General features: G+C 50.1%; 9 protein-coding genes across 9 annotated transcripts; 4 read left to right on the top strand and 5 right to left on the bottom strand.

Moving 5' to 3' along the window:
• Window positions 1-213: 213 nt before the first annotated feature.
• N7509_002772 (uncharacterized protein) lies at window positions 214-2,948 on the bottom strand (the record flags this gene model as incomplete). The annotated part of the gene is made up of 6 exons (XM_056627409.1): window positions 214-472; window positions 542-691; window positions 748-827; window positions 882-1,429; window positions 1,497-2,757; window positions 2,826-2,948. 6 exons carry the CDS (start codon window positions 2,946-2,948, stop codon window positions 214-216), a joined length of 2,421 nt encoding a protein of 806 aa, XP_056493204.1.
• Window positions 2,949-3,263: 315 nt separating this feature from the next.
• On the top strand, window positions 3,264-5,856 carry spb1 (rRNA methyltransferase spb1; the record flags this gene model as incomplete). The annotated part of the gene is made up of 4 exons (XM_056627408.1): window positions 3,264-3,281; window positions 3,340-3,489; window positions 3,557-5,237; window positions 5,294-5,856. 4 exons carry the CDS (start codon window positions 3,264-3,266, stop codon window positions 5,854-5,856), a joined length of 2,412 nt encoding a protein of 803 aa, XP_056493203.1.
• Window positions 5,857-6,215: 359 nt separating this feature from the next.
• On the top strand, window positions 6,216-7,783 carry dot1 (histone methyltransferase DOT1; the record flags this gene model as incomplete). Its single annotated transcript, XM_056627407.1, has 2 exons — window positions 6,216-6,751; window positions 6,820-7,783. The coding sequence occupies 2 exons, from the start codon at window positions 6,216-6,218 to the stop codon at window positions 7,781-7,783; spliced, it is 1,500 nt and encodes a 499-aa protein (XP_056493202.1).
• A 291-nt stretch (window positions 7,784-8,074) lies between these two features.
• On the bottom strand, window positions 8,075-8,883 carry N7509_002769 (ATG16 family protein; the record flags this gene model as incomplete). Its single annotated transcript, XM_056627406.1, has 3 exons — window positions 8,075-8,233; window positions 8,340-8,728; window positions 8,799-8,883. 3 exons carry the CDS (start codon window positions 8,881-8,883, stop codon window positions 8,075-8,077), a joined length of 633 nt encoding a protein of 210 aa, XP_056493201.1.
• A 100-nt stretch (window positions 8,884-8,983) lies between these two features.
• rab7 (Rab family GTPase YPT7) lies at window positions 8,984-10,187 on the top strand (the record flags this gene model as incomplete). Its single annotated transcript, XM_056627405.1, has 6 exons — window positions 8,984-9,184; window positions 9,261-9,314; window positions 9,427-9,522; window positions 9,593-9,772; window positions 9,869-10,016; window positions 10,078-10,187. 6 exons carry the CDS (start codon window positions 8,984-8,986, stop codon window positions 10,185-10,187), a joined length of 789 nt encoding a protein of 262 aa, XP_056493200.1.
• An 867-nt stretch (window positions 10,188-11,054) lies between these two features.
• Window positions 11,055-12,687, top strand: N7509_002767 (DMT family transporter; the record flags this gene model as incomplete). Its single annotated transcript, XM_056627404.1, has 7 exons — window positions 11,055-11,174; window positions 11,264-11,399; window positions 11,434-11,612; window positions 11,665-11,670; window positions 11,739-11,811; window positions 11,873-12,297; window positions 12,391-12,687. 7 exons carry the CDS (start codon window positions 11,055-11,057, stop codon window positions 12,685-12,687), a joined length of 1,236 nt encoding a protein of 411 aa, XP_056493199.1.
• A 797-nt stretch (window positions 12,688-13,484) lies between these two features.
• On the bottom strand, window positions 13,485-14,264 carry N7509_002766 (uncharacterized protein; the record flags this gene model as incomplete). Its single annotated transcript, XM_056627403.1, has 1 exon — window positions 13,485-14,264. The coding sequence occupies one exon, from the start codon at window positions 14,262-14,264 to the stop codon at window positions 13,485-13,487; it is 780 nt and encodes a 259-aa protein (XP_056493198.1).
• A 698-nt stretch (window positions 14,265-14,962) lies between these two features.
• On the bottom strand, window positions 14,963-16,423 carry N7509_002765 (uncharacterized protein; the record flags this gene model as incomplete). The annotated part of the gene is made up of 1 exon (XM_056627402.1): window positions 14,963-16,423. The coding sequence occupies one exon, from the start codon at window positions 16,421-16,423 to the stop codon at window positions 14,963-14,965; it is 1,461 nt and encodes a 486-aa protein (XP_056493197.1).
• A 2,268-nt stretch (window positions 16,424-18,691) lies between these two features.
• On the bottom strand, window positions 18,692-20,280 carry N7509_002764 (PH domain-containing protein; the record flags this gene model as incomplete). The annotated part of the gene is made up of 3 exons (XM_056627401.1): window positions 18,692-19,228; window positions 19,293-19,905; window positions 20,222-20,280. The coding sequence occupies 3 exons, from the start codon at window positions 20,278-20,280 to the stop codon at window positions 18,692-18,694; spliced, it is 1,209 nt and encodes a 402-aa protein (XP_056493196.1).
• Window positions 20,281-21,420: the final 1,140 nt, after the last annotated feature.

Here is a 21,420-nt window from a genome sequence, read left to right as displayed (position 1 = left end):
AACTCCTCCTTTACATAGCATCTAGCATACGGAGCCAAATTTCCAAGAAATATAATCGAGAAATTGGAAAGCAAGGATTTGTTTATTTCCTCTAAAATGTTTCGCTAAATTGCCCCAACGCTGAATATCGTACCAATCGAAATGAAGAAGAAAACAAAGATAATAAAAAAAACGAAATCGTAAAGTGATAGTAGGTAAGATGCCCAGAGCAACCTACAGCTTCGATCTAATACCCTCGAGTCGGAACTTGACATCCTTCAAAACCTTACTGGTTGGTTTCCAGTCATCGAATTGGCGGAGAAGCTCCATTGTTTCGTCGTGTAGTTGGCGTCGGACATGTTCCTCCTCGAGAAGACCCCGCATGGCGAAGGGGAGGATGTATGGGTTTGCAGAAGCCAATGGGCTAGATCGTTTAATGTTCAGTGTTGCATCCGGGACACTGGATGTTTCGAGAGCGAATTGAATAGCCATGCTGAGATGGGAAAACATTTCGTTAGCAAAGAAGTTGATATTTTAGACTTCCAGGAAAAAGAAAACATACTAGTAGACGGCTTCATCGTCGTACAATCGAGAATGACCATCCCCGGTGTAAAGGCTGCCGGCAAGAGGGCCACTGAGTTCACGAATGAGACCATGATCTGGCACGCCGAGATTCCGTAGCTTAAGAGCGAAGCCGACAAGATGTGACAAGCTAAATCAAAATCGTTAGAATTATAGATACTCGCATGTCTGGGATATTGGACTCACAAGCTTGGGGCATGAACCCTGCCGTCTACAAAGACGGAACGGTAGATGTAGGGATGAGCAATAGGAGAAAATAAGGAAGACTGTGTACTTCGGTCAGAGAATGTTACCGGGGACGTCCGGGGACTCAAAAATACCTCTAGAGAAACAAGCTGGTCATCTATACTTCCAACATAAGATATGCGGACGCCGAAATCAAGAGCACATTGCAGGGCGGCTTCGTAGTCCTTGGAGACTTTACTAGATGGAAGCTCAAATTCGAAAAGTTCACCAGCGGATCCACTGATCCATCGAGACCGGTAGGAGGAGAAGGGGCCCATATTAACACCGGCCATAGCACAGATACCGACCCGACTGGCATCGAGGCAGCCAAAAGAAATGAGTTTGGCAATAAGCATAATAGAAACCGGCACTCCTTGACTGTGACAGGCCACGAGGATAAAATCGGCTTTGCGGATCTCTTCCATCCAGTTCAAAAGAAGCTTCCACAATAAGTCCACTCGATCAGCAATGCGCCCCTCGCCTTCCAGTGAGATCTTTTCCACTTCGCAAGAGTAGCCATGGTCCGCCGTCCATTTGGTTATGGCCTCGGCCGCCATGTTGGAAAAACGAATGGATGTTCCAGTGGGTTGACCGAGTACGCTTCGAATCACTGGGGCAGGGAAATAGCCATGGACACCAATGGCTAGAGCACGTTTGATGCGAGGGGGGTTCTTTGACACGAGCAACATGTCTGTGCTCTGGCCCTTTACTGTAATGCAAGATTCGTCCTAAACTCTGCAACAGGGAAGGTGACTCTTCCAACGTATATGTTTCTTCAAAACGCGGAAGAACCTGGTTTGGCAGAATTTTCTGCAATTGTTTCGAAGCAGAAGTATCGGCTGGTTGAGGCTCAATGGGTGCTGTGGTGTTTGCAGATGTGATTTCAACGATAGGCACGGCACCATCTTTCACTTGTCCATCCTTGGCCGGTTTCACTTTCAGGCTTCCCTTTTTAGTGATATTGACATGAGTGTCTGGGCTTGGTTCGAGAGATGCCGGGCGTGGTGGTGAATTCTGGTCCAGTGTTGCTTCCACAGCCTCGACCTCTTGCGGCTTTGACGGTGCTACCCCTTTAGAGGGTTCTTTGGACCAGAACGACCATCCCGATGGTTTCGTGGCTTCAGCAGGCGGCTGTGGCTGTTCATTTGCCTGAGCTGGATCTTCCGTGGGGTCCTTGGGCGCCATATCAACGTCTTCGTTTGCTGGATTTGTGGGGTGCGCGTCGGTTTGTTGACCTAGTTCTGCTGTTGGCGGCTCCGCTGACCTAGAGGGCGCCGATCCGTACCACATCTGCAGCCAAGACCTTTTATGAGCGTTTGGACTGGCCTGTGGTGTATTGATCGACTGGTCTGGGGCGTGGTCCGGCTCCGGCTCCTGTTGTTCCCCCGATTCGTTCGTATCTTGTGCAGCCGGGTCCGGACCAGCTTTATGAGGCTGTTCTTGCGTTGTATCTGCAGGTTCAGGCCCCCTCGCTGTGCCTCTTTCAGTCGGACTTGGCCTATATATCCACGATAACCATCCGTTAGGCTGCTCAGTGGAGGTGTTCTCTTCGGCGTGCGACGTGGGAGGCTCGGGTTGAGTGGTAATATCGTGCTGTTGGTCGGGTGACGCTTTCTCTATCGGTTTCCCAGATCCTTCACCAGGCGCTTCTTTATTTGGTGTAGATGCCCCGGTAGGTGTAGATGTGTCGATGTTATCCAAGGCAGTTGTAGATGCTGTACCGTCAGAGGCAATGTTTAGTCGGGTTGTAGTCACATCAGCAGGTAAAGATCTGGTAGAGTTTCCCGCCTTTTTGGTCAGCTGGAAAGAAGGATGTCGAGCGTGTCTGGGGATTTCAAGAAGGGAGGTTGTGGATTCTGCGATGCTGGACGCTACATTCTGCGCGACCGATATGCTCTCACGGGCAACCTCGGTAACTGGAGCTGCCTTGGAGGTTCGTGAGACGGTCGACCAGGACCCTGGATACCAACTCTAAGTAGGAAGATTCCCATTAGCTATGAAACTAGAAGAGGTCGTGATTTTGAAAGTCCTAAGCATACCACACGTCCTGAGGCCTGAGAGTCTGAGCGATCTCGGACAGCATTTCTTGGTGCTGCGGGGGACGGTGAGTCCGCGCCGGAGGGGCTGGGCTTCACTCTCTTGCGCGATCCCTTTGGCGTCATGGAAGCGGGTGCAGTAACATCGAGGCAGTGATCTTTGGAACCAAAGAGAACGGAAGGACTCTCAAAAAGTAAGGCTAAGTAAGGCTAAGCAAGAGCTACAAAGGCGCCACGGAGACTGGGGTTCGATGTCTGATATCACGTCACATGGTGGCCTGGTTCCTGGGGTGGTGGCCTCAGGCATGAAGGCGGTGAACCATGGTCGGAGAAAAAAAAAATGTCGGCACCGCCAGTCTGGATGGTATACACTCCGTCGCCTTTTTTTTCTCTGTACATTTACGGCAGACTGGTCTTGTGTAAGACCGCCTGTACCTCGAAATGGCGATCCAGAAGAAGGTATGCGCTTTTTCTCCCTGACTTATCTAGAGTGAGCATCTGTACTGACTGCTTCAAGCACGGAAAAGGTCGTTTGGATAAATGGTATCGGTTGGCCAAGGAGAAGGGCTACCGATCCCGTGCTGCTTTCAAGCTTGTTCAATTGAACAAGAAGTATGGATTCTTGGAGAAGAGTAAGGTCCTAATCGATTTGTGTGCTGCGCCTGGTGTAAGTTCCCAGATCAAGAAACTCCTCCGTCTCATCCTTAGGGATCCAATTCTAACAAGGCCTCCAGGGTTGGTGTCAAGTGGCGGCAGAATGCATGCCTAACCAGAGTATCATCATCGGTGTCGATCTCGCCCCGATCAAGCCCATTCCTCGAGTCATTACCTTCCAAAGCGATATCACAACGGACAAGTGCCGCGCTACCATCCGGTCTCATGTCAAACATTGGAAAGCGGACACTGTCATTCACGATGGTGCGCCCAATGTCGGTTCCGCTTGGGTCCAAGATGCCTTCTCTCAGGCGGAGTTGGTCTTGGAGTCGATGAAGCTAGCCGCGGAGTTTTTGGCTGAGGGCGGAACTTTTGTCACCAAGGTTTTCCGTTCCAAGGACTACAACCCTTTGCTGTGGGTGTTCAAGCAGCTCTTCACATCGGTTGAGGCTACGAAGCCTCCTTCTTCCCGTAACGTGTCTGCCGAAATTTTCGTCGTTTGCCGTGGCTATAAGGCCCCTAAGCGGCTCGATCCCAAGTTTCTCGATCCCAAATATGTTTTCGCCGAACTCTCCGCCCCAACTCCTAACCACGAAGCCAAGGTCTTCAACCCCGAAGTGAAGAAGCGTAAGCGTGATGGTTACGAAGAAGGAGACTACACCCAGTTCAAGGAACTCCCGGCGACCGAGTTCATTAACACTACAGACCCTATCGCTATCCTGGGTTCTTACAACAAACTCAGCTTCCAGCAACCAATCGGCGGAGACCTCGCTATGCAGACTTTGAACAGATTGGAGGAAACTACAGAAGAAATCCAAACTTGCTGTGAGGATCTTAAGGTTCTTGGAAAGAAGGAATTCCGAAACCTGCTTCGATGGCGCATTAAGGTCCGTGAGAAGTTTGGTCTTGTGTTAAAGAAAAAGTCGCAAGAGGATGAAGCCGAGGAAGTCGCGGAAGTCGCCCCGATGGATGAAGAATTGGCAATCCAGGAGGACCTTCAACGCATGCGCGAGAATGAAACCACCCGAGAGAAGAAGGAGAGGCGTAGGGAGAATGCCAAGAAACGAAAGGACATCCTGCGCTTGCAAATGCACATGACTACACCAATGGATATTGGTATGGATCAAGTTGGTCTCGGAGGCCCAGACAGCACTTTCTCCCTGAAAAGAGTGGATCGAGCAGGTGCTCGTGATGCTGTCGTCAATGCCCGTGACCTTCCTGCTGAAAGCGAAAGTGAGGAAGAGGAAGATGAAGAGGACGAGGACAGCGATGACGATGGCGACCGTCTCGAGAGAGAGCTTGATTCCATGTACGACCAATACCAAGATCGCATGGAAGACAGAGACACGAAGCTCCGTGCGAAGAAGGCACGAAAGCCCTACGAGACTGATGAGTGGGATGGTTTCTCAGAGGACAACAAAAGCGACGATGAGGACGAGAATGAAAACTCGGAATCGGCTGCCGCTGTGAACGATGCCCCTCAAACTGGAAATCTATCAAATAACGCCTCGATGTTCTTCGACCAAGACATCTTCCAGGGTATGGACGAGGAGGAGGAGGAGGAGGATGAGGAAGACGAGGAAGACGACGACGAAGAAGAAGATGATGACGAGGAAATGGAAGTCGAAGTGCAAGAGAAGCCATCTAAGAAGAAGGACAAGAAGGACAAGAAGCCCTCCAAGAAAGGTGAGGAGGAATGGGTTGATTCAGATGAGGAGCCTGTGGAATTCGAGGAGCCTCGGAAACCCAACGGCCAACTTGGTGAGTTCTTACGCTAAAGACTTCACCCACATTCCTTTCTAACTTTGGATCTACAGACATCGATATTATTACAGCCGAGGCTATGGCTTTGGCCCAGTCAATGGCGACTGGTGAGAAGAAGTCGTCTGATCTTATTGACGATGGTTTCAACCGCTTTTCTTTCCGTGACGTCGACGGTCTGCCTGATTGGTTCATGGACGACGAGGGTCAACACAGCAAGCCCAACCGGCCAATCACCGCTGCCGCTTCCGCCGCCATCAAGGAGAAGCTGCGCGCCATCAATGCCCGTCCCATCAAGAAGGTGATGGAAGCCAAGGGTCGCAAGAAGTTCAAGGCGGCGCAAAGGCTTGAAAAGCTGCGGAAGAAGTCCGCTCTCCTGGCAGAGGACGAAGCACTCAGCGAGCGAGACAAGTCGCAGGCCATCACCAGGATGATGAACCGGGCTACAAAGAAGAAGCCCAAGCAGCAGGTCAAGTTGGTTGTGGCCAAGGGTACCAACCGTGGTATCTCCGGTCGTCCCAAGGGAGTCAAGGGCAAGTACAAGATTGTGGATGCGCGTATGAAGAAGGACATTCGTGCGGAAAAGAGACTGGCAAAGAAGAAGAAGAACAAGTCCTAGATGTAGCTTTAGTACATAGTCGACGGAATGTCATTGTGATACCCTGTGTATTGACCCCAGGTTTTATATACTAGTAGTAGGAGTAAGGTAGTGGTAGTGTATGTAGGAGTACCACGGAGTCACGGCAGGTACCGACCAAGTGGCACGCGGGCTTGGCGAGTGGCGCTTATCGATCGCGCTTTCCCTGCGCCCCATTTTGACCCTCTTTCCTCTTTGCTCCGACCATCTTAGGCTTCTCCGATCTTCCTCTCTCCAACTCCGAACATATACACGCCCTCATGTTTTTGCGCATACCTTAGTTCTTTTATTTGTTACTTTTCTTGTTCATACAGTACATATTTAACGTACATTCCACCCCCATGGGGTTCTTTGATCACCTCCAGAAAGGAGGGGCCTTCTCTCTGCAGCCGCAGAAGAACCAGATCCGCAAAGTTGTTCAGACACGACCAGCCCCCGCGAAATCGGCTCCCAACACCCCGAAGTCTCGGTCCCCTCGAGTCCAACCCTCTTCGGAGCGGTCCCGAAAGACACATGCGGCCCGATCTGTCTCGAGTGACCCCGATGCCCGCCCCTCCAAGCGACTGAATACCCCAACGCGCGTGCGGAAGCGTCCAACCCCCGAGCAACGACTTTCCAGTGACGACGATGCCAGCGATAGTGACGCCTCGTTTGAAGTACGGAAGCGTGCGAGGACCAGCGCCAGTGCGGAGCCTGACCCGGAGCGTCGCGTGCGCTCGGTGAAGGCATTTTCGGAGGAGGGAACCCGGCCGTTCAAGATGGTGCATGCGACCGATATCACATCGACAGAGAAGCCACGATCTTTCAAGCCGGCATTTGGTGCTGAAAAGGCCAAGGAAATTCTTCTGCAGTACCCAAGCGCGTCGCAAAAAGAGAGGTATGGATACTATTCGTATCATTTGTCCCGAATCGTGCTAACAAGTTCTTCTTTTCTTCTCTTTGCAGATTCGACTGTGTTGTTCCTCGAGACAGCGGTGATTTCCGACCCATCGACGACATTGTACAGGTCATCGAAACCGTTTCCGATAACTATATTCCGAGCGAAGAGGCGGATGAGTTCAATGACGAGACAACCGGGATCCGACGAAGGCTGCGCCGAGCGTTGGCAGTCACCTCAGAGACTCAGTTCAGAGACGCGGTGGACGATTACAACAAGGCTATTGAACGGTTGAGGACTGGTGGGAGTATTGCGAAGCAGCTGGATGCGACGCACCGGATAGGTCTACCCTGGGTAGAACGCATCCTTACCCAAACGTATGCGCGCACGGTATCCCCTCGAGTCGAATCTCTCCGGCAATATGAGAATGGAACGGACAACGTCTACGGCGAACTTCTTCCCCGATTTATCAGCAACATCTTCAAGGAAACGAAGCTCAAATCCGGCCAAGTATTTGTCGACCTCGGGTCTGGCGTTGGAAATGTGGTTCTGCAGGCTGCTCTTGAAATCGGCTGTGAAAGCTGGGGCTGCGAGATGATGAACAACGCATGCGATCTGGCAGAGCTCCAGCAGTCTGAATTCAAGGCCCGCTGCCGGCTCTGGGGTATCGCACCTGGCAAGACCCATCTTGTTCGGGGTGATTTCTTGGAACAAGAGAGCATCGTTAACGTTCTCAAGCGAGCTGATGTGATCTTGATCAACAACCAAGCATTCACGCCACAGCTCAACAACGAGCTTATCAATCATTTCTTGGATATGAAGGAGGGCTGCCGTATTGTTTCCCTCAAGTCATTCGTCCCGGCTGGCCATAAGATCCAGTCACGCAACCTCAACTCTCCCATCAACCTCCTCAAGGTCCAGCAAAAGAACTACTGGTCTAATAGCGTCAGCTGGACCGACGTTGGTGGTACATATTTCATTGCAACAAAGGATAGTTCACGCTTGAAGTCTTTCATAGACAGCACTCTATGAGGCACTGAAGCTTTGAATCAGAGTTTGGTATTTCAACACCATCAGACAGACTTGGTCTTTGCACACTGATCCATTCCTGTACATTACCCTTTTTTCTCTTTTTTTTTTGTGTGTGGACATATCCATGGATTATTGTATGATACCAATTCAACCTGTACAAAATAAGATTCCATCTAATCTAGCCTATGTATCTAAAGGCGCGTTTTCCTCTAAGCGGACATGCCTTCTCCATTCCATCATTTTAAGCAGATGCAAAGGACGTAGGCTTGTGTTCTATTCTGCTTGTGAGCATCATGAAAACTTAGAGGCGTCATTCATAGCATCGGCTTCCTGTCCCATTCTTGCCATCCAACGATCAACAAGCTCCCTGTTCTCGCGTTCAAGCTTGGCAGCCTTTTGCTCGGCCATGTTCATCTGGAGGTTCAACGCTGCTATTTCATCTTGGAAGTCCTGAGTGGGGCGGATGTCTCTATTAGTTGGATTCTTGGTATAAAGATTCATCCTTGCTAGCAAGTATTCTAGAAAGGCCCCCAGGGGTATAGGGGATAATACATACGTCAAGCAATTTGGCCTTTCCTCTCAACTCTTCATCGACATCTTTCAGACGTTTCTGCTGCTGCGCCACTTCGCCTTCCAGCGAGTTTATTTGTCGGCCGTCTTGGCTGATCTTCTTTCGGAGTTTTTCAGCCTCGTTAGTAGTCTGGTCCAGGCGATCTCGTAATTCAGCGCGAGAACGCTGTGCTTCAGCTAATTCTGTGCGGGTAGTGTTCAGAAGGTCTGTTATTGACGGCCCTGCTTCTGTCTGATGTTTTTTGGCGGCCGTGGAACGAAAATGGGCAACTTTCTGGGTTTCATTGCTGGCTGCGAGCCCTCTCTCGCCTGATAGGTTCCCGCTTAGTTCTATGGCAGGGGGAGCTTTGACCGAGCTATCTGCGAGTCGGGTGTCTATCGTGGTTGGAGTAACATATGTCAGTTATAAAGCTGGGAGCTTCAGTGGAACTGTGAAGGCACACACAAGCATCGTAAATGGTGAGATTGGCCTTTTCTCGATTATCTCGCACTGCCAGTGCAGCCAGGTACTCCTCTCTCCAATGGGCCATCAGCCTTCCCGATGTGAGGAATGTGTCGGAGATGCGATGATGTCGTTCGCGGCGCTATCTTGTTATCACCTGCCCACCGCCCCCCTCGACCGCCCGCCCCATGTGCATCATCGAATCCCGCTGCAACCCAACTCCAACTCCCGAACACTATCTTCCCTCTCGTCTTCAACTCTTTCTCGGCTCTGCGACGAGCTTACAAGTGCATTTCTATCCTCTACACCTCTGGTGGTCGATTCACTTCTCCCTCAAACCTCCCAGGCAGACCGATACCATGGCGTCACGGAAGAAGGTTCTCCTCAAGGTACGCTCTCCGCCTCCGCACCAGCTCCGAACGACCACTCCAAGTCAAGTTCTAACATAAGTCGCCTTACCTATAGGTTATTATCCTTGGTGACAGCGGTGTTGGTAAAACCAGTCTGATGAACCAATATGTGTGTGCTCTTTCAACCCCCCCCAATTCGGCTGTCATTGCCGCCGAGCCCCCCCGTCTGCCTCATTCCTTCAGCGTCGCTAATATATCACTTTTTGCCCCGGGGTCCATAGGTCAACAAGAAGTTCAGCGGAAGTTACAAGGCAACCATCGGGGCCGATTTCCTCACCAAGGAGGTTCTCGTTGATGACCGACTGGTCACCATGCAGGTAAATCCCGCCTTCCGACAGCTTGCAGAGATCGCCATGTGGGTCGGAAGCGCTAACTGATTGTAAATAGATCTGGGATACCGCTGGCCAAGAACGTTTCCAGTCATTGGGTGTCGCCTTCTACCGTGGAGCCGACTGCTGCGTTTTGGTCTACGACGTGAACAACTCAAAGAGTTTTGAAGCCCTGGACAGTTGGCGGGATGAATTTTTGATCCAGGCCAGCCCGCGTGACCCCGAGAGCTTCCCATTTGTAAGTGCTGTCCATCTCTTATTTCTGCCCGGCAATAGATCTTGAGTCGCTTGTGGAATTTGTATAAAATGGCCATCATGCTAATTGTCTGTCCAGGTCGTTATTGGTAACAAGATTGACGTGGAAGAGAACAAGCGAATGATCTCTTCGAAACGAGCCATGACCTTTTGCCAGTCAAAGGGCAACATTCCCTACTTTGAGACCAGTGCCAAAGAGGCAGTCAACGTTGAGCAGGCATTCGAAGGTGAGTCAATATTTTTGCCAACCACTACGCATCGTGACTGTTTGCTAACGCCTCTTTCTAGTGATCGCCCGGAGCGCACTCGCACAGGAAGAGGCCGAGGAGTTCAGCGGAGAGTTCAGTGACCCGATCAACATTCATCTGGACAATGAGCGCGATGGCTGTGCCTGTTGATACCCTTGCCTGCTTCTCCTGACGTTTTAAGCGACTGTTCTCATTTCCTATACTCATTTCTTTTCTCTTCGTCACATACCAATGCTGGTGGTTCTCATCTTCCCTGGTGGGGTTTTGTAGAGATGGTCATTGATTTGCTTGTTTGGATTGTTTCTCTGTCTGTAGATGTTTTTGGCTTGGGCTATGGATTTTGCAACTGAGCTATGGGCAGAATTGACTAGTCCTTGGTCTCCTTAATGAATGATTCATGCATGTTATCTTTGAGCTTGTTGCAAGACTATTTCCAATTTTGCTTTCGAAGTTCGCAATACACTCTATATCTACCCATTACTAGTAGTTACCCTAGGTGCCTTCACTGCCGTATGTATCTCCACCATTTCAGGACGTAGCCAGATAGATACACCACTTTAATGGCATGAACTCACTCCATTATCCTTTCACTAGGTTTCTAGAAATTATAGTAAATACGAAACTACTATGAAACCAGGTCCCTGGTGGTTGAACGGTATCCCGGTGGAGTCCGATGGATTCAATACTCCGCATGAAACCTTGGCCGCAGGGGGGGGTTCTTATCGCTGCCAAATGCCGATCCTCCCACAACCACAGCGCTTTTGAATGCGCGACCTTCCACCATCCTGCCGGACAGGATTCCCCTCGATCGCCCTGGGCATATATCCACGGGTATCCGGCTTCAATACTATCGCGTGATCGATCTCCCGCATACACATGATCTGCATTCCTTGTCACACTTGGCGACGCCGGAAGTCCCCCACGATTTGATCACACGCCGAACCCGCCCACAACTTCTCGACACCCTCTTTTCCCACCACCGATTACTCTGCTTCCAGATCAGCACAGAGTGACAAGATGGCATCCTCCCGCGACTCTCGAGAGCCGCAGACGGCCGGGTTTGCGAGGCATACAGTGGGAATGGGCCTGCTCTTGGTGGTGGTGGTACTTTGGACAGCCTCGAATTTCCTCGGTAGTGTACGTTTGCAAATTCCCCGTGTACAGGGCGAAAACCATGAGACAAAACCCTGTTGTACAACATTTGCTTACACAATTCTGTTCGACAGACAATCTTTGCCGACAATACATACCCAAAGCCTTTCTTCGTCACCTACATTAACACCTCGCTGTTCATATTGCCACTATTTACCATTCTGCTCGGTCGAACATGGACGCTATGGCGCTCCAAAGAGACTGTCGCAAGTCACCTCTTTCCGGAGTTTACTGCGCCATTTAGACTTCGAGGATCCCAAGTCCGAGGAGCAAAGTATCCTGCGTGGGGGATCATTCGACAATGAATCGCGCGTGCATGATGTCGAAAACCCGTTGTATGCAAGCGCGGCGAACGCTGACCAGAGTGCGAAGCTGGGGCTGCGAGCAACAGCAAAGCTCAGTCTTGAGTTCTGTCTCCTATGGGTAAGCAAAACGTGGATCTCTAAATATAAAACAAATCGCTGACTGATCGCAGTTTATCGTATGTCGTAACTACTCGTGGAAAGGCTTTGAACAGAAAACGGACCTTTCTAACTTGCTCTTATCTAGGCAAACTACTTTGCTATGGCATGTCTCCAGTTCACAACAGTGGGTAGCACGACTATCTTAACGTCTACTAGTGGTAAGTCTAGCAGCCAATATGTCCCTATCCCAAAACCGAAAACTTATGCCGATAACCCCAGGTGTTTGGACCTTGATCTTCGGAGCCGTGATTGGAGTTGAGAAATTCACACCCCGCAAGCTCCTTGGTGTTGTCGCATCCCTCATCGGCATCATTCTGATTTCCCGCGTGGACCTGTCCAACCAGGACGCCGACACGACTCCGGCTGCTATCAGTGGCCGGGATGGATCATTCCCGCACAAGACGTCCGGGGAAATTGCCCTAGGCGACGCAATGGCGGCATTCAGCTCCATCATGTACGGAGTCTATACGATCGTAATGAAGAAGCAAGTAGGCGACGAGTCACGCGTGAACATGCAGCTCTTCTTTGGGCTGGTGGGTCTATTCAATCTCGTGCTTTTGTGGCCTGGATTCTTCATCCTCCATTGGCTGGGAATTGAAACGTTCGAACTGCCTAGCACAGACCGGGTGTGGACGATTATTCTAGTATGTCCAGTTTTTTTTTCTTTCTTTCTGTTACTGCCCTACCCAGGCAGTTACAGGTGGAGATATTTCGTTGCTGACTGTTCTACGAACTAGGTCAACTCATTATCCTCTTTCATCTCTGACATTGCGTGGGCATACGCGATGCTCCTGACCACCCCTCTTGTTGTGACGGTCGGTCTAAGTTTAACGATCCCGCTGTCCCTGGTCGGTCAGATCTTTCTACAGGAACAGTATGCGTCCCCATTATATTGGTTTGGCGCAGCTATTGTATTTTTGTCATTTTTGGTCGTCAACCACGAGAGTAAGGTCGAAGAAGAGAGCGCTAGCCCCGTTCGACATAGAGTTTCCTCTGGCGAATATGAGAGCATTCCTCGCGATGAAGTCCGTTAGCATGGATTATGGAGTTCCATTTGTCGATCTACTTGTTTTGTTGCGTCTTTAGCCTACAATTACATCTCTATTGAACTTATCTATACTCTGTCGTCCTGGTGGCTGGTAGACTACAATCATGATCGGTGGATGCAAAATACCCAGATTATTCAGTTCAGCAGATAATTCAAAGAAGCTCCTGCAGATCATCTAGCAGGGGCTTTGCTATGATGATAATTCTATCAAGTAATACGACCCCTGCAGCGAGGCAATTCTCAAACTCGACGTCTACAGTCTTTATCCGTTTGCATCCGCCCTACAAGGGGGGTCAGGGCCTTGCCGTTGTGAGTGAAAAAAATACTAGTTATCCCAATCTCACCTTTGGAGTACATATCTTGGCGATCCATCAGTGAACCCTTTGAACCCCTTTTAAAAAGACCTCTGATTAATCAACCATGGCAATTCTTCGAGGATAGATATCGTGGTCTAGAAAGTACCTGTATGGTGGGCTCCTCCTAGGTCTTCGATATGACAACCTGGTAGTAAATATAATTTTGAAGCTCCGCGTATTCAAAGATTAGAGATACCTACTCAAAGGCCAGGAAATGAGTGAAATCTCCCTGTGATTGCCTGTATGAAATGATGAAACAGATACTCGGACTCTCGGATAACTGAAAACTACTAGTCTCTCTTTCATTCACGAGCTCTTTGTAAAGTACAGCCAAACTAGTCCAATATAGTGGTGGAAATTGAATTTCAAATAACGGAGGAAATAGATAGATACCGCTTCAATCTACCTCCAAATAATTCTAAAATCATCAACACAACTGACTCCCATACGACCTTACACCAATCAAATCCTTTTCACCATGGCTCAGAACCAGGAACGAAATGTGGACTGGTTTGCCCCAAAGCCGCAGGACCCGGCTACACGGGCACGCCACATATCCGAAGCAAAAATCCACCTTGACAGAATCTACTTCTCGGATACATTTGTCGAGCTCTTGCGAGAGGGTCTCGAGGATGGAACCGGGCTGGCTCAGTACATAATCGAACACCAGCGTCTCTGTTTCAATTACGAGAAGTGGCGCAGTCTCTTCCAGAAGACTTTGCGAGGAGAGCTTGAATTGCAGGAGCCGAAAGAAGGAATGCTTGAGAGCCCCGCAGCTGATAAAGAGGCCTTCAATAGTGTTCTCCAGAAGGTCTGTGAAGATTACTTTCCAAAGGAAGCGCGGGATAATCTGGAGAGCTGCAAACCCCGGGCAGAAGTTTTCCGCGGTGTTTTGCTCGCAGGTTGGCCCAAGGTTCCTGCCGGTGCACAATCTTGGACGCCGATAGTCTTGGCTGACGAGAGAGGTCAGGCGTTCCTGGAGCTCCTTAAGAAGAAAAACGACCAAACAGAGCTTGTATACAGTGTATATGAGCCAAAGTTTACCGAGGTTATCCGGGAGCTCATTGACGATCCCTTGTTCGCGAAACGAAATGATGACCTCAGTCCCGAGGATATTGCTAAAATGGTGCGCCGTGACGCTTTTCATGATATCCAAGCCTGTCACTTCAAGTTCGCCGAATAAGATGTAGGAGGACCAGACTTTCATGCCGTGAAGTTTGAGTTTGGCGAGATGAGGGGTATGCTTTCCTTCCAGTGTCGACTTGGGAATCTTTTGCCAGACGTTATGATGGACCGCACCCTGTGGTGTATGAATGATGAGGAGCGCCGAGCGTTGAACGCTAGACTTTGGTGCAAAGCGTTTGAGAACGCTACTTTCCGCGCACAGTGAGAGGCAACTAAGGAGAAGGCAACCGAGTAGTAATCAGTTGAGCATCAGTGAATCTAGATCAGCAAGATTGACATAAGGGCATAGTAGGTTGTATATGGAGACCACATATGAGCCTCATTAATCTCTAGGCTCTAGTATTACGGGGGGATTGTGAATTTAAGAATGGAATATAATTTTACCAGGTGATAGGAACCTTGGAAGCTGTCTAGTTTTAACCAATAAATATTTAAAGCTGAAAAGCTTTAAATATGTAGATAGTTCTAGAAAACTTTCCTCTGAACTTGAATCTTTCACATTTCACATACTAGTAGTACTCAATATAAATTTGATGGAATACAAGATAAATACCTAGGTATAGATCAGCTTACGCAAAAGACACTGCAAGAAAAGGAATCCTCAAGTTAAAAGGACTCTGCCAGAAATTGTCTATAAAGAAAGGTACTAAATAACGCCTGGTATTTCTCAATAACTCCGGTGCTCCGTCTACGTTCACCTTGTCCCCAGAACATCACGAGCTACCCAAGCCAGTCGCCGACCCCACCCCAAGCAACTTCCAACTCACGGGCACGGATGGCTCCAAGTTTGTCACGAACAGCTTCGTGCGCCTGCAGCATTAGCTTCTTACCTCCAGCATGGTTCAGCGCCGAGCCGATCGACCTGACGTGCCCCCATAGTGCCGATCCCCTGGGACCAAGCAATGCTCCCTCCGCATGACCGATGTCAATGAGCTCGGTGATCAAGTCTGCTCCTGACGGGGTGGCGGACGGGTTCTTCGCACGGTCCAACGCACGCTTGGCTCGATATAGAGCCGCATGTCCATAGAGGACGAGTCGGCCATCTTGGCGCTTCGCGATCCGATACGGACGAAACGTCCCGCCGCTAGAGACGACCTGTACATAAGGCGGCCTCTGATTGTCTCCCTCGTGGGTGACGAAGTCGCGGCTGCGAAAGCCGGCGGTCTGGTCATCCTGGAGCACTTTATACAGCAGTTCGCTGATAGCTGCCTTGTCCAGGACGAGGATCTCTTCGCTGCCCCATGACCCCGAGATGTAGTCGAAATCCGCCTGGATGACGCTGTCGATGCCTGAGACGAGCCCGTCGGTGGCAGCGATGGCCGTATCGATCTCAGCGATCTTCGCGGGAGACGCTGGTAATGGGGTCACGGGTACAGGGCGATGCATACTTGAAAGAGTATCTGGATGCTCGGGGCCTTGTACATTCTTCTGGCCCTCTTCCCTGGGCCGGCGCATCTCTTCGGCCGCGTCATACCCGCTACGTTTCTCCATCCCCGTCGTTCTTTCATTCGACCGTTGAGTATAGAGTGGGACCGGGCTGGCAGCCATTTCTGCCCGCTGTTGAGCCGCCAGCTCGATGCTTGTGATGTGCGGTGGCTCTTGTAACGCGAGTTCCGTGGGCTGCGGCGCAATTGAACCAAGCTCTGCCCCTGTATACCTTATAGGCTGTGGAGTGACAGCCTGTGGGGTCGCAGCCTGCGGAGACACAGCATTCGCCGGAGGATAATTGACGGCGGGATATTTTGTCGTAGCCGGATACTGCGTCGGAGGATAGTTTGTAGGTGACTGTGGGAATGTTTGCGGAGTAGTAACAGTGGCGTATGGCTGGCCAGCAGCATCGAGATACACAATCGTATGCTGTTGTTGTTGGCGATGATTGCGTCGGTGACGCCTAAACCAAATTGCCCAAAAGATCCAGAACAAGATGTTGAAGAACGCTCCTATCCCTAAACACGCGAAACCGCCAGATATCATGTCTCCATACGTCGTCTCCGACCCAGAGCTCCCATCGTACGAAGCCATTCCCACGCCTAACAGCCCGCCGCCAACAGCGAAAGTAATAAGCGACGTTATTAGGAAGCTGATCCACCACCATTTTGAAATTGAAGGTTTGACTTGAATAGTCTGGGTAGGCTGTTGTCCCTGTCCCTGAGGAACATATGTCTGGTATGCGGTCGCCATGTTGCTCGCGAGATTCAAGTTGGCAACAGGAACAAGGGAAGAGAAGTAAAAACACGAAACTCAGGCGGGGTGGAGAGAACTAGGGCCACGGAGACGGTATTCCTGTCGTTCTCTAATAGCCCGTCACACCTAAGAAGAGTGGGGTTGAATAGTCCAACGATCGAAAGCTTAGGGTTGCAGGCCTCTCCACCGAAGAGAAGCGGCTTTCTTTTGCTGTCATGGTAGGCATGGAAAAGGGGTCATTCTCGGAATGCAAAACGCTAGGGCCGTGATGGATACGAGGCAGCGATGGGACATTGGTTATCATTGGAGAAGGCGACGATCTTTGCGGTTCTGGTTTCCACCTCACCACAAGTGACTCGAAGGAGCGGCTTATTTACGAATTAAGCTACGCCCTTCGGTTGTCAAAGTCTTTCCTGTCCCAGGGCCTCCATGGCGAAGGAGGATTAGTCAATTTTCTTCGCAACTAATGACATCTATAGATTTGACGCTAGTCAACTTGAATTGAACTGGTTCATAACCATAATTGAACGGGATCTTTGTTCTCCATGTCTACGACCAAATCCTTGAAAGCCTGCTTATTCGATATGATATTTGAATGTAGTCCACGAATAAATCAATTGCCTGAAGCTAGTGCATCTAGCAGAAGGCTTCTTGGGAAGTGAAATTCACGTCCATACCCCAATTTTTGCGGAGCAAAATATACTATCCTGGGACCGTTGGGGGGAAGAGTAAAAGAAACCCATTTGGCGGAGGATCATTACTAGTCATACTCGATAAGCCAAGGTCATCATGGAGAAAACTTTGGCCTAGGGATGAACAAGGGTGCTTGGAAAGTTTCTATATCAACCATAAATGTTCCTCGGCCTAGTGAATAGGGAATGAGTGGTGGGAGTAGACTGGCAATGCAGCTGAAAACTCACATTTGTCAAGTTGCCAGCCTTTGCTGACTGTAACTGACAATTTTTCGCAATCGCAATCGCCGCAAGGTGTGCCCGCGGTGTTCTAAGAATTTTTCCACCGCTTTTGGGGCATATCGCAAGGAATAAAACTACAGACCCATAATATCCACGACTTCATCTCTTAGAGAAACCTTCATGGCAATTTTAAGGACTATTTTGGGCCTTTGAAATACACCATCAAATCCCCAAAAAGTCACAGGAATACTCCATGTGTAACGAAGTGTTTTGATGCTCATATCTTCCCGAGATGAGTATGTCTCCTTCCTTCGAATCGGATCGAACTTTTCGTAAGCCTCTGGATGACCGTCATGGAGAGGTGGATCTTCGTTTAGCCATTGTAGGGTCATGAAAGCTTGGGTGTTAGGGCGTCGACCCGCTTGATCAAAAACTAAAGCTCAGCTGAAACCTTCCAGTCATCTTTGGCTTTGTCCTGTGCAAGCAGATATTGAAGATCGTAGTCTTCCTCGATGTTATTCTATAGCTTTTGTATCGGCCTCTGGCTTAGTCCGTCGATGTTCTCCAATATATCATCTAGATGGGGCGTAGAATAAAACATGGATAGATATTATTTGTTGTAGTACTGCGTTTTTGTGGTGACAAGAGGCTCGGCAGGTTCCGAGGGTGGGTCCACCATTGAGAGGCAACTAAGCAGAAGTCAATCGAGTAGGAATCAGTTGAGCACCAGTGAATCTAGATCAGCCAGTTTGGTATAAGGCCATACTATAGAGACGGCATGTGAGCCTCGTTGCCCGCCAGGGTCTGGTACCATATTGCGTATCAAGAATAGAATAGAATTTTATCAGGTCATAGGAAGTTGTCCAGTTTCAATCACTAAATTTCCGAAGCAGGAAAGCTCTAAGATGGATAGATGTAGATAACTTTCCTCCAAGTCCATCACTATTCACATCCTCAAAGTAAATTCGATGAAATAAAAGATAGTTATAGACAGGCTTGCGCAGAAGGCATTGCAAGAAAAGAAATCGGCTTCAAGTTGTGAGGACTTCGCCAGTTGTCCATAAAGAAAGATATATAACGCCTGGTATTTCTCAGTAACCCCGGTGCTCGGTCTATTGGCAAAGGAGTAAGAGAAAAGCGCTCTCAACAAAATGGGTATATTCAGAAGGAAACAAGAGTATATCTCAAAGTGAAAGTATTAGCTGATGAATATGTGTAGGTCATCTGCGAGAAAATGAGGAGATATGAGAATGAAACTGCGATAGGGTGGGGAATGGGGATATGAAAACGATTATAAAAAGAAGGATTTACGAAGCGCTCAAGAAAACAAGAGTGAAAAAGAATGCGGAGTTCACGCCGCGACAGCTGGAGCCGTTTCGAGCTTCTTGCGCGCTGCAAAGATACTCTTCATCGCGCCGAGCCAACGCGCGAGCGATTCCTCGTCCGGAGCACAAAGCCGGTACGTCTTTTCCTCGGCAATGAGCTGCAAGCAGAATCTCTTTGATCGTGACATCGGGTCGACCTCAGCGGCATCAATGACTTGAGACATGGATATGATTTTAAGAGCCGAATACTCCTGATCATCCTTGTAAAAAGCTAGCGTTTTGGGTCGAAGCACGACCCAGAGCCGCTTCCACTGTCGCACAGTACCCTTGATTCGCAGTCCTTGTAGATATCCTTGACAAACAACACGTTCCGGATCCCGCAGAATGCCTAGATCCGACTGCCGGCTCGTATCTCGCGGTAGAGACGAGGAGACTGGCTTGTCTTCGGGGGCGGATATGGACAGGGTGTGAATGGAGGGCATGGATCGCAATCGGCTGCTTCGCGTGGGAGGTGGTCCGTCCGAGAGCTCTGAATAGGAAGTGATCTCATTCCCTGAGTAGTCCTGCGTGATAGGAATAGGGGGGCTTCCGGGCGGCGGCCCAGGGGCTGGAGCTGGATCCCGCGACCGGCGATAAGGCGCGCCCTAGTTCGGGAGAACTGGCGCGGGCAATTGCATCCTGGTCGGAATGGTCGGTCGTGTCATCGACGAATTGTCTTTGGATAGTTGGGGGCTCTCGCTTGTGCGATAGGGCCAGGAAGGCTTGGTCGTCCTCGTCTCTCGGGGTCTCGGCGCGGATCCGGTCGATCCAGTCCTCGGCATCGCGCTCGGAGGGGGCTTCGAATCGGTAGTTTTTGGACGGGGTGAAGATTCCGAAGACGTGCTTGCGGGTAGAGCGAGGCGTTTTGACTGTTGCGACGGCCGTCACCTCGGAGAGGGTAATTGAGACGCGGAGCCGAGTGGTCTCTTCATCCTTGTAGACGGAGAGGAGGTTCGGGCGCAGGACGAGATAGGCAGATTTCCAGGAGGCGCGGAAGACATGTTTGTGTTTGACGCGGCGGAATACTTTCCCAGTCTTCAGGACGCGATCAAATGCGAAGCTGCCATGTTCATTGACGGGGAGAAAGTGTCCAGGATTACTTGGCCATTGCGCGAGGGCGGCGCGGGTCCGAGATGCGAAGGATGAGGGAGCTGAAGCGTGGGGGTTCTTGGGTTCTCGGAGACCGAGGGACGAGCCAGCACTTGATTCATGGCGCAAGAACCGCGGACACGACTCGGACCGGGAGGATGGCGTGTACGGAGTACGTAGTTCTAGATTCTAGATGAAAAATGAGAAAAGGGGGGGGGGAAGGAGGAGAGGAGAACCCCGCGGTGTTTTGGCCATGCAACAAATCGACGATCGTTTCCCATCGACCGACACAGACCCTTGGAACACAGGTGGAAGTGAAGAATGACGGTGACGGTGACGGTGACGATATGGGAGGGTCACATATCAATTGTCTGAACCTCTGATGTCAATGTGGGTGATATCCTCGAGACCCCTCGGGGTATAAGTACCAGCAAATGGGGGACGCCTTCGGGGGCCATGGGAAGGGCACGCCACCCATAGTGCTCATGTGGTCGCACGCAGAGGGAAGTGGGAGAAATGCCTGGGTGATTTCCATGGATATGTCATATGTATATGTATAAACTACTAGTACCTAGTCAATGCTAAAGAGTAATCTTGCAGCCTGCCCAGTGCCCAGCATTCCTTCCCCAGTTGCAGTAACCGATCACACGAACAAAACGGGAGATGAAATTGGAAAGGAAGCTGAAAAGGGAGAAGGGTCCAGACCCGGTGGAGCCACAAAGGGCCACATATGTATTAACTATACGGAGTACTACTAGTATAGTGTATAGACAAGGTCTATAATTAGCCCTCTGTCTATACTCTACTTACACCTGTCCACGGACAGTATATTCTAGGATACTGCGAACAGGCTATAACATCGCCTTGGCTGCTGGGTATTCCAACTCCAACTTAAGCATGGCGATTCCCGCCTTAACGGTCCCCGGCCCGTCTTGGACCCTTTGATCGTCAGCCGCTAGTACTACGCAACTTCATGCACGGTTAGATTACAAAGACGGCAATCTCTCGTATTGAAGTGTTCAAGTGTTCAAGTGTTCGAAGTCCATGAATCTCACTCTCACCCAGCACGTCTCACTACTTATACTCAACAGTGTCCACTCTTCTGGATCGACCTGGGCACCAGGCTTATTTCCTTCGCCCTGCCCTGCCGTACTCCGCCTCTGGTGCAGCGCAGTCTCACAGCGTCCGTATGTTCATACGCAGGGGAGCGGGCCAATGACCTTTACGATGCATAAACGAAAGAGCAAAGATGATCCCTAGGCTTCATATTCGGTTCGCTGGAGTACTAAGTGCTGAGTACTGATTACCTATTCAACTAGAGTATATGTTAAAATATACCGTACTACTGATATTTTCTCCTAAGTACGGAATACATAAGTACTGCGTGCTACTGAGTGCATGTGTCCAGAGTAAATTAAATTACCGTACCATAGCCATACCATGGCCATACGGTGGCCACCCCAATTTCAGCGACACTACGTAGCCATTGGGGGCAAAATAACCGTTTCCGTGTGACGCGACGCTTGCGCCTCCTGGTCTTGGCAAATCTCGCCCCGTATCCCCCTTCCAGGTTCAATCCTCTCCATCCCTAATCCCCTCCCCCCCCCCAACCTTCACTCACCCATCC

The sequence above is a fragment of the Penicillium cosmopolitanum genome, assembly GCF_028827165.1.
Source record: "Penicillium cosmopolitanum strain IBT 29677 chromosome Unknown utg000004l:1.0-4361866.0:1.0-4365735.0, whole genome shotgun sequence".
In the NCBI taxonomy this organism is placed as follows: Eukaryota; Fungi; Ascomycota; class Eurotiomycetes; order Eurotiales; family Aspergillaceae; genus Penicillium; species Penicillium cosmopolitanum.
This window is presented reverse-complemented; position numbering and strand designations above follow the sequence as displayed.